This window comes from Vanessa tameamea, chromosome 17 (genome assembly GCF_037043105.1).
Source record: "Vanessa tameamea isolate UH-Manoa-2023 chromosome 17, ilVanTame1 primary haplotype, whole genome shotgun sequence".
Classification (NCBI taxonomy): Eukaryota; Metazoa; Arthropoda; class Insecta; order Lepidoptera; family Nymphalidae; genus Vanessa; species Vanessa tameamea.
The window spans coordinates 8,915,396-8,930,501 of NC_087325.1; the positions used below are offsets into that span (position 1 = coordinate 8,915,396).

The 15,106-nt window shown below is 31.7% G+C and overlaps 2 protein-coding genes across 20 annotated transcripts in view; one reads left to right on the top strand and one right to left on the bottom strand.

Annotated features, from left to right (window-relative positions):
• The window catches only part of Unc-104 (uncoordinated-104), a 98,622-nt gene that overhangs the window by 57,235 nt on the left and 26,281 nt on the right, over positions 1 to 15,106 (top strand). For all 19 annotated transcript variants that reach the window (XM_064217521.1, XM_064217529.1, XM_064217527.1 and 16 more), the window contains one exon: positions 10,652 to 10,734. In XM_064217521.1, the coding sequence (XP_064073591.1) occupies positions 10,652 to 10,734 (83 nt within the window). The remainder of the gene's footprint in view (positions 1 to 10,651; positions 10,735 to 15,106) is intronic.
• Positions 1 to 15,106, bottom strand: part of LOC113400292 (vacuolar protein sorting-associated protein 11 homolog) — a 118,825-nt gene that overhangs the window by 54,464 nt on the left and 49,255 nt on the right. The gene's annotated exons all lie outside the window — the stretch shown is intronic.

The following is a 15,106-nucleotide window of genomic DNA, read 5'->3' on the forward strand; positions in this document are numbered from 1 at the left end:
GAAGGACATACATTCGAAACGATGTCGCGGATTATAATGTAATAATTAGTTTAGTCTTAATAACAAATTTATGGGAATGATTGTTCTTATTTTACCTTTACAAACACAAGTGGCCTTCCTTGTAAAAATTATTCATCGGATGTTCTCTTAAACACCGATTTATTTAGTTCTAGCATCTTTGATATAACATTCGAAAAAAGAAGACTTAATTGTTTGACATTTATAGATAACGAGTTTTCGCCCGCCGTGTTGTTTTGGTCGTAGGTTTTAGGTATAAAAAAAGCCTATATCCTTCCTTAGGGTTGAAGCTCGCTATATATCGCAAATGTAATCACATTCGGTTCAGTGGCTTAGCCGTGAAAGCGTAACACACACAGACAGATAGAGTTACTTTCGCATTTATAATATTAGTATAGAAGACGTAATTATATTTAAAATATTACTAGAATCACTTAATTTTAAAACAATATTACGTCACATATCAGTGTGTTGTTTTTAAGTCACGCAACATCACTGTTTGTTGTTCGTGTGAGAACAATGTTTATTAGCTTATATTATTTTTTCATTATATTTAAGATTATCTCTAAAACATTGAATAAAAAAAAAATATTAATGTTTTAGTGATTTTTAATGCCGGTACTAAAATAACATATTAATAATGATTTATATGTAATTTATCACTTTTATTTTTATTTGGCGTCAATGACTTTTTGTTACTCGTACTGGATACGATACTTTAAAAAAGATTTATTATCGATGGCCTCGATCAAGTGTCTAGATATAAGGCCACGGATAAAGAGATTTTGGGTTCAAACTCTAGATCGAGCTAGTAAAAAGATATTATTTACTTCTGTCGTCGAAAACTTCTCAGTAGCAGCTCGGAGTCTCGAATTTTGTCGTTGGTCCTGCGGATATCAGATTGTGAGACTGAGAAAATATAGAGTGAACCTGTGTTTGCACACACACTTGTGCACTATGATATGTCCTGTGTACTGGTCTCCCTCGACTGAAACTGTCGGTCAGGTCCACATAATCAATATATTAGATAGAAGATGACTCTTTAGAAACAGATTTTATTAAGAATGCCCCTGAACAATATTGTATCAAAGAGCATTATGCCTCTCGAAATAAATATAAAACATATATGCCGTTTATTGATTCAAGTCAATTGTAAAAAATACATTGGTAAAGATATTATTCGATACAAGATTATATTGATGATAAAAAGCGTGGAGTTAATGCTTGTTGACTTCCAGGCAGGAGACATAACATACATATATAATTGTATTTAATTAACATGACTGTATTTTTAAATGTTGAAAAAGAGTAACTACTGAGCTTCTTGCCGGTTCTTCTCGGTAGAATCTACATTAATATGTATCTGTATATCACGTAATATAATTAAAATTTTACGCTGATTTACTTTTATCAATTAAAATCAAAACGGCTTCTGTGCAATTCATGACGGTGTTGAATGATAGCATGAATGCTAGGGCTTCGTACTTGTCTGGTATTCTACTGCCAAACAGCAATAATTGGTATTGTTATGTTCCGGTTTGAAGGCTGAGTGAGCCAGTGTAACTAAATAACACCTTCACGCCCAAGGTAACTGGCGTATTGGCGATGTAAGGAATAATTAATATTTCTAACAGCACCAATGTTTCTGGGTCTTAGTGAACACTTACCATCAGGTAGCCCCTTGGCCTACCTATCTAAAATATATAAAACAACGTCTCATTACATCCACTGCTGATAGAAGGACAGGATTATTTCATCCAGAGATGGGACACGAATTTACGATTGAGTTGCAGCATTTTTTATATATAAAAAATGGATGATCTCTGGATGAAATAATCCTGTCCTTCTATCAGCAGTGGATGTAATGAGACGTTGTTTTATATATTTTAGATATATATGCCCACTAATACTTCAAAGTCCAAGTGTTTACTCTAAAGTGTAGAATATTAAAGCTATTAACAGCTATAAATTGTATCTATTGTTTTGTGTCTTAATATACACTAGTGGGAATTCCGAGAAACTTCGCGTTTATGTAAGGGACTTTTGTTAGTTTTTCCTCTTTCTAAAATTCATTCTTTCTTAAATTATAACAATTTAGTAAATTGCAATTAAGAATCCTCTTTAATTTTCTGCACGTCTACGGCTGGTGCTCTTCGAAATAAGACCGTAGCCGACGTGTAACTATCGTCCCATAATCTCCATCACCGTCCCATAATATATAAGATGTCTGGTGTTTATACACATCATTGTATCAATACTGCTTACACTGTATCTAAGTATATTGTAAGGTAAACATTAACTTTTTAATTTTAAACATAATTGAGATATACACTTTGTAAAATACCATATGGTTATGTAAAGGGTAAAAGCGGATGACGTCACAGTTTGCGCCACATTCTAAGTATTCATGAATATACATGACTTTGTAATGCTCTCTCCTACACCCTCGGACGTAGACATTCAGCTTTTCATATGATTATCTTTTTAATTTATAACTGTGATGTTATAAAACATAACGATCGTTCATTAAAATAACGCTTAAAGTGACTAAAAAGTTTAAATATGAATAATTCAATTCTCAATGTTTATTCCTTGTTTGACAGAGTTTTTAAGAATGAGCCGTCATAGCCCAGTTGGTAAAATATGTGAATTTAAACCGAGGATCGTGGGTTCCAATTTAAAGCCTGATAAGAACAACAATTTATTTCATGTGCTTAATTTGCGTTTATCTCTTATAATCGGATGTTGAAGGAAAACATCCAACGCGCATCATGAGATTATTTTACCAGCGTGGTTGAATGAGATTAGAACCTTCTGATTAAGAATAGAGGCATTTACCCAGTAGTAGGACATTTAATGACTGGTAATTCTTTTTAAAAAGTTTAACATTTCCTAAGTCAATATTAATTGTTCGGATATGTATTTTGCTCAAGGTTACTATTTAAATTACTATGTTTTATAGCCCTAACCGTTTTTGTAGCTTAACTAACGACGTACGTATTGATTTTGGTCTAATAGAATGATCGAAATGTAACATAGCTTTATAACCTTGAGAAAAGATAAAAAAACGTAGATAAAAAGTCCGGTTGCGAGGTGTTCTTGGACCGAAGGCTGCGCAGTGTGCATTGTTAAGAAATAATTGTGAAAGATACAAATACAAGATTCTAGAAATTTGTTTTTTATAACACATACGAATTATTTGGAACCTTACCAAATTGTAATTTTCGTTTTGGAATTATGAGTAAGTCAGACTACGTCTGTTATAAATCGTTTTTTTTTTCTGATGGAATATATAGGTTTTCATTTAAAATTATAATAAATTTTTAATTATTTTCCATAAAAGGACACCGAAATCTCACTACTACTAAAGGATTATTTTGTATCTGGGAACTTACTTTTCGGCCTGAAACAACTATACTAATGGGCATTGTTAATATTTAAGCATAGATTATTCGCAGATTTTGTAAAAATGTTGTTATCTGATTAAAAAAAAATTTGTCGTGTAACATCTTTCCTCTCGCTTTTTTGCAACGGAAACCTGGGACAGAAATGTGTAACAGGAAGGCGGCTCTAGATTTAGCCGTCAGGAGGTACAAACCTTTTTTTACGAAAAGATAACGATCATATTCTTTGCTGCTAAGGTGAGATGACAGATGTTAAAAATTATAAGCGACTACTGCAAGGCTCTATATTCAGTATATATAACAAGGAGGCTTAATATTAATTTAATAAGAAATTTGTGAAATTACTTATGGATGTCTCACGGTACGTCTATAATGATTCAAGATAATTCGAAATTCGTTCCACTTACATAATTAAAAAAAAAACCATCAACGAGGATATAACTTGAGCTTTTGTCTTCTTGTTTCTCTCTTCGCTTGTTTTGTAAATATCCGATTAAAACACACAACTATAATAAAACCCACACATAAATAAAACATAAATACAATTACAACAAATAACTAATATAAAATGCTGTTTTTAAACAATGTATTACATTTTTTAGAATATAGCATGTTAGGTTAAAGTAATGGCAGTCATTCCGTCTTATTGCAATACAATTAATATTATACCGGAAGAAAATAGTCGATTTCGCTAAGAATATTATCAATTATGGTTACCTCGGGTGCAATATATAAGAATATACGAAATATCAGGTGCGTTAAGAGAATGCGTCCCGACGGTCTATAAGAAATGCTCCCCTATTTGTATTCGTAGGGCAGGGATTCTCCTATTTTCGTTTTGGCGTAATAGATCATTGGTTCCGTAATAGGATTAGATTGAATGATTTATATATATTTGTTATTTGGAAGTGTTTATTGTGTTTTTATTTAATTATTTCTTATTGCGGTTACTTTTACTTTAATATTATAAAGGCGAAAGTTTGTATGTATGGATGTTTGTTACTTTATCACGCAAAAATTATTGAATGGATTTTAATGAGAATTTATAATAATATTCATCAGAATAACACCATAGGCTATAATTTATCAAGATATTGTGTGAATAATGTCGGATAACCAACGCCAAAGCCGAGATGGCCCAGTGGTTAGAACGCGTGCATCTTAACCGATGATTTCGGGTTCAAACCCAGGCAGGCACCACTGAATTTACATGTGCTTAATTTGTTTATAATTCATCTCGTGCTCGGCGGTGAAGGAAAACATCGTGAGGAAACCTGCATGTGTCTAATTTCAACGAAATTATGCCACACGTGTATTCCACCAACCCGCATTGGAGCAGCGTGGTGGAATATGCTCCATACCTTCTCCTCAACGGGAGAGGAGGCTTTAGCCCAGCAGTGGGAAATTTACAGGCTGATTATATTATGTATGTTATGTAACCAACGCCTAAAACGCGAGCGAAGTCTAATCTAACTAAAATATATTGAATATTACTTACATGATTGCAATCTTTGAACCGATTTTTATATTATTATAAGACTATTTTTTGTACTCTCGTCTCTTATGCGTTGCAGTCATATCGTATCGCTAATCAAAACCCACGGACGGCTAGTCTAGTTATATATAGAGCATATTTTCTTTTGCAATATGACATGGTTTTCGTTGGAAATATTGTGCTAAAAGTCAACAGACCAGTACAAAAGTTATTTATTTTGTATCTTACAAGGACGTGTCGTATAAAGAACAAATAGCTCGTAAACATACTTCGTTTCCAGTAACGTCGTGAACGTGCTCGAACCGCTGCAACCAAGCTTAAAACTAAAAGTTTACATTATTTATAACCACTTCAATTTCCGCCGTAATACCTTTCTAATGCAATATATTTTTTTTTAGGAAAGGTTTAAGTGGGGTTTTTGAAGGTATATTTGTAAATTAAATCTTTTGTAGTAGGGATTTTAATAAAAAGCAACATAGCGTAATGTACTCGTAATGTTTCGCGAGAAATGTTAATAATTTATTTCCTTTACACATATTTTACAATAAAAATATATTCATTTACAGTTTGCATTTGATTTACATTTATTTACACTTTAATTATGATTCACGAACGAAAAAAGTATTTGTAATTCTTTGGAGATCGTAAAACGAAGTACTTACGATAAAACGTTTTATAATAAAATTACGAAAAACTATTAATCCAATAATGAGATATTGACATACTTTCTAGAATAAAGCGGCACTTTGTCTTTGACAATTACGAGATGTAATGGCTCTACAGTTGAACGCATTTTGATACCAAAATTAAACTTCCATATTTGAGGATTATATATGTATTTTTAATTCATTTCGTGCCCATAGCTTTCGGAAGTGTAAAGAAATCTGCTGAGATCGAGAATCTCGCGCAGTCTTATTATGCTACGTAAATAAGAATTCAATGTAATTAACTATGTGCGTACCATACAATACAATGTAAAGCAAATATTGATACGTATGATTAATTAAATCAATTATAAAATATATAAGGTAATAGTTTTAGTTTGTATTCAGTTTTATAATACGCTAACTTATATTTACTTCTATTTAAGGTCATTTTTGAATAATAAAAAATAAGCGTGGATCAAAATGAGGCTAAAGAAAAAAGGGCCTGTCTAGAACAAAGACTTAAAGGAATGTAGGTCAAACGTAACGCCTAACCCTTTTCAGGGCGTTACACTTGTACAATATTCAAAGAAACACAGAGGACAATGACATTTTACTGACTGCAACGGAGATGACTAGATAACCGTTTTACTACATTATTTAATTCCAGATTTAAAATTTTACATTATATAATAGAACTTGCAATTTACGCTTGTCACGTTAACAGCCTTTTAAAGCTGTCGATACTGTGAGACGCAGATACTTTTATAATATTGTTATGTATAAAAAGCTCCGAAACGTGTTCCAGCTTTTGGTAAAAGTTTTATGGATATTAATTTAATCGTTTTTACAGTGAGGTTTTTCAAAAACGTCGTCTCATTTATGGGTATAGAAGAAGATGTATCTGAACATTGTATTTTCTAATTGGGTTTTAACTCTCGGTTAGATCGAATCTATGTAGATTCTGTTTTATCAGTCTGTGTCCAAACCTCAATATATTTATTATGAATAACAAAAATATTCATATATAGATATATAATTATATTAATTAGTTGTTCAGCAGGGTTATTGTGATTTCATTTGCGTTAAAGTGAGTTGCAGCAAATAATTGTCAAATGATGTTAGAATATCCTGAGATTAGCGCGTTCAAATAAACAAACAAAGTCTTCAGATTTATATATTGGTAACGATACAATATAATGAATTAACGTTCGTTTTAAAAGAAATAATAACGTGTATACTTTATACATAGCTGATCAGTACTTTCCGCCATGTTTGAAATATACAGAGTTCCCAACAACCTCGGTTTCAATGTTAGAATATAAAGGTATTTTCCGGGCTTTGATAGCGAGACTTTATATAACAATATTGTTGTCTCTCCGTTCCGGCTGTCGGCTTTTAAACTAATATCGCGGAAGGGAAAAGGGTTGAAAATGAAAGGTTATTGTCTTATATAGAATATGTAGTATTTAGTAATAATGTGTATGCTATTTTGTATTGATTTGCTCAATAAAATACCACACTAACTGAATACAAAACTTGTCCATGACGTCATGTGGCGTTTTAATGACTTGAAATGGAATAAAAGACCAAAATTACCTGTCAAGGACAAAACAGCTTATTTTCATAGTTACTTTTCTATATGGCCTTATTGGCCTTTTGTATATTATTTATATTATATAACTGGAGAGTGGTGAAAATAATTATTTAAATCGAATTCAATTATTTTTACCTAAGATTCATATCCTGTATATTGATGTCTTTATGCTAACCTTTTGGTGTGGAACAGTAATTTTACACGACTAATAAAATGGCAATTTGTACGAACCAGTGATGACTAGTAATCCAAATAAAACCAAAGCCGCCGCGGGATCCAACTAAAATTTATATTGTATGTGTTTTTGTAATGCTAGTATTATTCGGGGTCTCCTCGTGGAAGCTAAATACCGAGTTAATTTAACTTATTTATTTAATGACCTGGATCTCCAAAATTTGTACATAGATATACATATGTATTTAAAAAAGGAAACACTACCTAAAATTATCTTTATCAAAATCTTAAAGAAAACATGTTTATATGGTTAAACTTTTTTTTCTACTTTTTACAAAATAAGCTAAAGCTAAATACAACTAAAGCTCGTCAATAATTAACAAACAAAGAAAAATTATTGGCAAACGGAAGGATACAAGGCGTCTAACTCTGTTTGTTTATTGATAGATGTATCATACGTGTGGAAACCCAATTTACTTGAAGGTAGGGCTTTGTGCAACCCCGCGTGGGTACTCACACCTCAGATATTCTACCGCCGAATAGCAATGCATGGTATTATGTTCTGACTTGAAGCAAATATAAAAAAATATAGAAGAACGCAATATGCTTTCAGTGATATTTACGATACATATAATAATATCGTACATGATCGAAATCTGTACATAGAAGATATTTGAGAAAAAATAGTACGTACGTACAGGGGTAATAGTATTGATGCAATAGATCACAAAAATATGATTTTAAGGATTTTTGTCTGTTTATCTATTCTTTTGTTACCGCTAATATCGGAATCACTGATTTTTACAGTGGTAACCTTGGGATATCATTTGGCGTTTGTTTTATTAAAATCGAGATGTTATGGAACCAGGACAGATGATAAATGGGTACGGCGCAGATAATTTTATGTTTGAACACCGGTTCCTTCTCATTCCAAAAAAAAATCGCGTACTTTTAAGAGTGTCCAGTGCACACGGCGAGCTTTATGTGGCTCTGTCACGTGTTCGTAACTGCAAAAAAATCTATGCTTAATCCCCGTCGGCACTACGTGTAATACTACATTAAACATTACTACACTACATTACGCAGTTAGACAAATACTTATCGGGAAGTACAATGCCACGACAGACTCAAAGATACACAGATATGTCAACCATATAATACTCCTACTTTTGAGGCTTAAAATCACACGAACGGAGATGCGGGCACCAGCTAGTATTAACTAAGTGTAACAATATATTGGTTTTTAAATGGCAACATTAATTAAAAAGCTTATTTGGGAAATCTTATTTTTAATTTCATAATATTGATTAATGAAAGCTGGGATTTTGTTTTCGCAAAAGGAAATACATAAACTAAGATTCATGTAACCATAAAACGTGGATGCTAGATCGGCGAACAAGATGAAATTGTGTTACTCCCGGGTGATGGCTGCGCAGTAAAGATCGCATCTGCAGTGTGCAACTTGATGGCTCATAAAACACTGCTCTTCTGTAAGACGGACGAGTAATACTCGGAATTTTTTTAATATCCTCTATAAACTTACGACTGTCTGTTACTACGTACAACTTTATAGTTGAAATTTGTAAATCTTTTTATTTTCAAGTGGTCCGTTAAGCTGCTCCGCGCGGTTTTATCGATGTGATCTTCAGACTTCAATGAATAGGATATCTGACGTAAAAATATATTTGAAATCGGACTGGTAGGGATCTCAAGATTAGCGCATTCAAACAAACAAACTCATCTTCAGCTGTAAGCCAAAAAAACAAATGGTAAGTGGCCACTACAGCTGATAGACGTTGTACTAAAAATATATAAATTAGTAGGTATATATAGTAAGTAAAATAATATTATTATTACAATTGTGGGTTCATACTACATACATGTAGTGTCCCTTGTCTGTAAATGGCAAACTTACCGTTCAAAGCGAAACTCGGTTATACAGTATTGCTCGATGGTGTTTTAATAAGCGATGAGTCACTGAATAATCACTTATGCTATAGTAGAAATAGAACCATGTAAAATTCATTCGACTAATGACTTTGTTTTTCACGTTCAAGTTAGTTATACGCCGCTACGAGTATGTAGTTTAAAATTCCCTATTTCAAGTGGAGATTATGTATATTAAACGACTATATAAATACAATCGTTGCATATTACACATACGCGTGTTATTAAAATAAATAAATTAATCAACGATGGGGACATACATAAGCTAGGTAAATATGAATATATAATATAATATTGCATTCAGTTATATTAAGGAATCACATAAATTATTTCATTGTTACAACAACCATCAGTCTTATAGTATATGGACGGGGTAAATCTTACAAACTGTAATATTAAATTATTTTCAATGGGAATTGCTATTTAAAATATATATATAACGGTTCTATTACTTAGCTATTAAATTCTAAATGAAAAGGTTTCCTTTGAAATGCAATTTCCGTAATTTTCCCGTGAAAGGTACTCGAATAGGATACGCGACGGCGTCGACTGCGGTCGATACGTCGCGACGCAGCGCCGCGCACCTACGCCTTAGCTTACCTCGTAAGGAAAATTGGACGTGAAAAAATTATGCAATACGAATACTAAGCGAGAAATAAGAAATGTTATGTAATTGTAATTTCAATACATTGATTTAGGAGTTTAGGTATGATGTTTCAATTCAAAGTTATTTAGATGAAATTAATATTTAGAATAGCTTCGCTTCGATAAGTCAAAAACGATACTTTAACGATATTATTTTAAATAATTAGATTATAATTGTTTTATTTGAAACATGTGAACTGAATTAAATTAGGAATTACAAGACATTGATCTTTTGGCTAGGCTAGGCGAGGCTTTAAACTTGAACCGACTTTTTCGTATGCAATTTTTTTTTAAGGAATGTCCTGTCTTTTAATTGTTGGAAAATATTTATAAACGTGTATTATAGTACACTACACTACATCATGTTCGCAAACACTCTAATTTCTCATTTCTTTAATCCGATCAGACGGCTAATCCGACCCGACCGGAAAGAGCTCGGGCAAATAAGTATAAATAGAAATCCTACTTACTTTTTACTTGAGCGTCCCGGAGATTACAAACCCTTACAAGCGTACCACTAGGGCAATGAGGACGGAAAATGATAATGAAATTAGAATTTTAAATACCGTTTGGAACCTTGGTACATTTTGTTTTGTATCTTTCTACAACAAACAGGAACAAAAATGTTTTGCCTCAGTAGGGAGACATTTGCTGATGTGGAAAGGGTTTTATTCAGGTACCTGTGTGTATTTGATTTTTTAATTAATTTTATTTTCATTTGTTACAGTGATTCAAAATCCAAAAGCACCTCCGGGCAACAAGGAACCTCCTAAAAGCTTCAACTTTGATTTCTCCTACTGGTCTCACAATGTAAGTTAAAAAATACTTAATAATATAATTTTAAATATAAGAATTCTTAATAAGTTAAATTTCATATATTCTGTTTAGAATCATAATAATTATGCAATATATGTATTTATTTAAACTCATTTGCAAATGATGAATAAAGTTGTCTTCAGTCAGTTCTCACGGAAATCAAATTTTGAAAGAAAAAAAACAAAAATTAAAATAACATTGTAATAATTTAGACAGAGTTTTGAGTAAGCATTTGAATAGATTATTAATAATAAAGTTTAGCTCTTAGATTATATTCTATAGATGTATATATATTTGTATAGATATAATGTCGATCGAAAGAACTAAAACAGACAGGTTAACTGTATTGTCTTGGTGTGCGTGAGAGTTATACTTGAGTTGACACTCGTCAAACGTCATACTACCTAATTAGTGTGCGTATTTTTGCGAAGCCTTCTCAAATAACCATAGGTATAGCTAATGAGACTCTCTTCGGCATGTTTTTAACAAAGTAGGAATACTTACTGTTGCGTCACAATATATTTACAAAAATATTATGTATATTCACAGTAGCATTGATCACTTTTATAAAATCAGTGATAATCATTGTATGTGCACAAGAAGAAAGGATAAGTTTAGAACGCCAAGTTTCCGACTCCGCAAAGTCAATAAATCATTCTTGGGGCAAGGTATCCGGTTCTGTAATAAAATTCCGCAGAAATTTTTAACTTTGCCGTTTCATAGATTCAAGTCATTTGTGAAAAATACATTGGTAAAGAAGGCATATTATTCGATACAAGATTATATAGATGATAAAAATGCGTGGAGTTAATGCTTGTTGACTTCCAGGCAGGAGACATAACATACATATATAATTGTATTTAACTACCATGACTGTATTTTTATATCTTGAAAAAGAGTAACTACTGAGTTTCTTGTCGGTTCTTCTCGGTAGAATCTATATTCCGAACCGGAGGTAGCTTTACTTTAAATAGTTTAAATGACGATTTAAAAGTCCTTGTAAAAGCCTACTTGAATAAAGTATATTTTGATTTGATTTGAATGTTTGATATGATGAATGTTCAACGATTCCTTAAAGATGAAAAATGACATTATTACAACAAAACGTTAATATAAAAAATTCACTTGCGACGAAATACATCCAGAGCAACGATATCTATGTTTATTTACAAAAGTAACCCAAACGAAGGAAACACGCAAGAGTTTGATTATACACGTTACTGTCGGAACAAATAAACATACGATCATTTTGATATGGGTAAGCGTAATAGCAGCAATACTAAAGTTTATTCAAGATTGATAGATTGACAGCTGACATTGTATATCTATATACTAATTGTCGCCCGTGGCTTCGGTCGCGTTTTAAGGGTTGGTCGTCAGGTGTTATGTAAGGTTACATAAAAAGTGGCATATGTCCTTCCTGAGCTTCAAGCTTGCCTTGTACCCAATTTCTTCAAAATGGGTTCATTGGTTTGGTCGTTAAAGAGTAACAGACCGATAGTCATTTCGCATTTACAATATTAGTATTGATAAAATTGATATTGGTGTATCCGTAAGATATTAATAGATAAGATAGAATCATTTGATAGTAATAGATAGAATTTGGAAAACATGTGTATTTTTTCACGAAGAATGTTTTTGTACAGTACACTATGTTAGTCGCCGATAGATGGCGTTCGTTACCACAATTGATGGTGATATATAGATGGACTGGATAATATCTACAAGGTTTTGATAGTATTTTATAAAGCAATAACATGTAGATTGTCCCTAAAAGTCAAATATCCTGCGGTAACCGCGGAGAGAACTCGCTGTGATTGTTCTCAACCCCTCGCTGGTTATTAGCTTTCAATTACTTCGTCGAACAGATGTTGCAATATTATATTGCCAACATATGTTCTATTATTTATGGCAACTACAAATCAATGAAATATCTTAATTTACTACTTTCCTAATAAATTGTTAATGTCAAAGCTATAATTTTCATACCCAATTGCTTAGAATGAATTAATTGTATGGGTTAAGTTTAATTAATTTTATCAGGAAAAGCTAGTCGTGCTAGATGAACTACTGAGTTTACTACTCAGTAGTTAATCTACTTTCCGAAACGGTGATAGCTTTACTTTTAATTCAATATATTAACATGATATGACCATTCAAAAACTTTTGTGAGCCTACTTGAATAAAGAATATTTTGATTTTAATTTATTTCGGGAGTTGTCGGAAAACCACATCTTTGGTGTGACCAAGGAATAGGATTGTATTATTCAATCAAGTGAGTGTAGACGATTTTGTTTTTGTAGATATTTTACATTATTGGCTTACCTTTACCACCTGTTCACTGAAGACCGGACTAGCTATACTAAATTTATTATATGGTCACTCTCTAGAATTTAAATTTAAATTAATTTAACTTTGAATGACGTGTAGCTAACAGATTATATAAATATAAATTTATTTAAAGTAAATTAAGATTAAATGTAGACAGTGAGTATCGTAGGTACGTACTAGTTAAAAAAATAGAACCTTTGATAAAAAAATTCGTAAATCACGGATGAGGTGGGCACAGCCGTGTTTCGGGAGGCAGCCATATTGTATCGACAACGCGATTAAGAGATTAGATATCTGCGATGCATGTATTAAACTATAGGGTTTCTAATCCCGACTTGTGTGCCGTTTCCTTTATGTAATGAAGTGTGAATATCTTAGCCTGAAAGAACTTGCTTAACTCAGAAATAAAACGACGTTTCTTATGTTATCTTATATATTTTTATAATCATTATTGTTAATGTTTTTACACGACGCCCAATGAAATGATGTATCTGTCCAATCAATTTTCCCGCCATGACGAGTATCTGTCAATGTTTATGTTGCCAGATTAAAAAAGACTTTTTATAATGATTATTATAAAAAGTGACAGCTACTCGTCTGTAATATATAGATAATAATAATTCGTATAATATTAAGTATTACATTCTAATGGAGTCTTTGTTTGAAATAAGATCGACTCACGATTCTCTTAAACGTACTGTGTCGGTTTTTTTATGTATATTATTCCGTTTATTCGAATAGATATTTTATTGTACGCTTTTTGATTTAAATATTTAGAAGTTTTAAATTTAGGCTGTTCTTATGGCTACTATGTCTACCGGCTATTTTTTTTAATAGATATCGAGATTTTACCATTTTGTTCAAAACGTTCTTATCTAGGCATAAATTTAAAATTCTTACATAGAATTATTGTTACCGTTACAAGTCGACGTAGGAGTAACTTCACTTTGAAAGGATATTTTCATAATACATGATAAAAATAAAAAAGCTTATTTATATAGTACAGATGTCGTATTATTTGCCTAAAGAAAACCATGCTTTGCCCCAAACACATTGAGTAGACATATTTTAGTTCCGTGCATTGAAAATAATGCATTAATTATTAATAAGACAAGACATAACAAGTTTATAGAATGTTACCGACAAATAAATACCATTATTTAAAAATAGTGATTCGAATTCAAAAACAGTAAAAGTCGAAAAATTCTGTGCCTATTTCTATAGTAAAACTTTATTAAGTAATCTTACATCATATGTTAATTACGTAATAAAAAATGACTCAATGTGAAAATTTTGAGAAAAAAAATTTTCACCACACTGTATGCCCAAATATTTGCTCTTAAAATTGGAAAAAACTGAAACATGTACCGTCTGCGTTTGGCGTTTTACCCTGTGACGTCAATGACCGTCGTACCTTATTATTTTCCTGAAAGACACGGACTGAGCCTGTTGATTAACTGTAGTAATATTTTAGAAGATGTTTACTTTGTTGTTTTAAAGACCTATTTACATGGGTTTTTGAAATAGTTCCAGTTTAATAATATAAACGTTACAATTTTAGTATAAAAAATACATAAACGTTACAATTTTCTTTTTATATTTTTTCCTGTAATAAGAATAAATTTATTTATGGCTAAACGAATCTTTAGGTTTTTTTTTTATAAAATATTTTATCTGTATAATTGGAAATCATAAATTTAGCTGCCTGTATAGCACACTTTGTAGCGAGAAGCGTCGAATAATTTTGCATATATTAATTCCAATTCTCTGAAATTATGTTCATTTCAATTGCAAATTCTGTAATATCTACGCCATTTGTACCATTTTAACAGTATGTCAGAATCAAAAGTGTTATGATGAATAATTTTATAACTTTGCCTCTGTTTTGATGTTTTTTTTTAAACAAAACTTACAATGTTATTATAGGATTATGGAGCAATTGTCCATTTCGAAATGAAACCGCAAACTGGATGGTTTCGCAAACCGTAACAATCGTTCCAAATTAATTGTCAAAGAGATTGGAGTTTGCGGACGA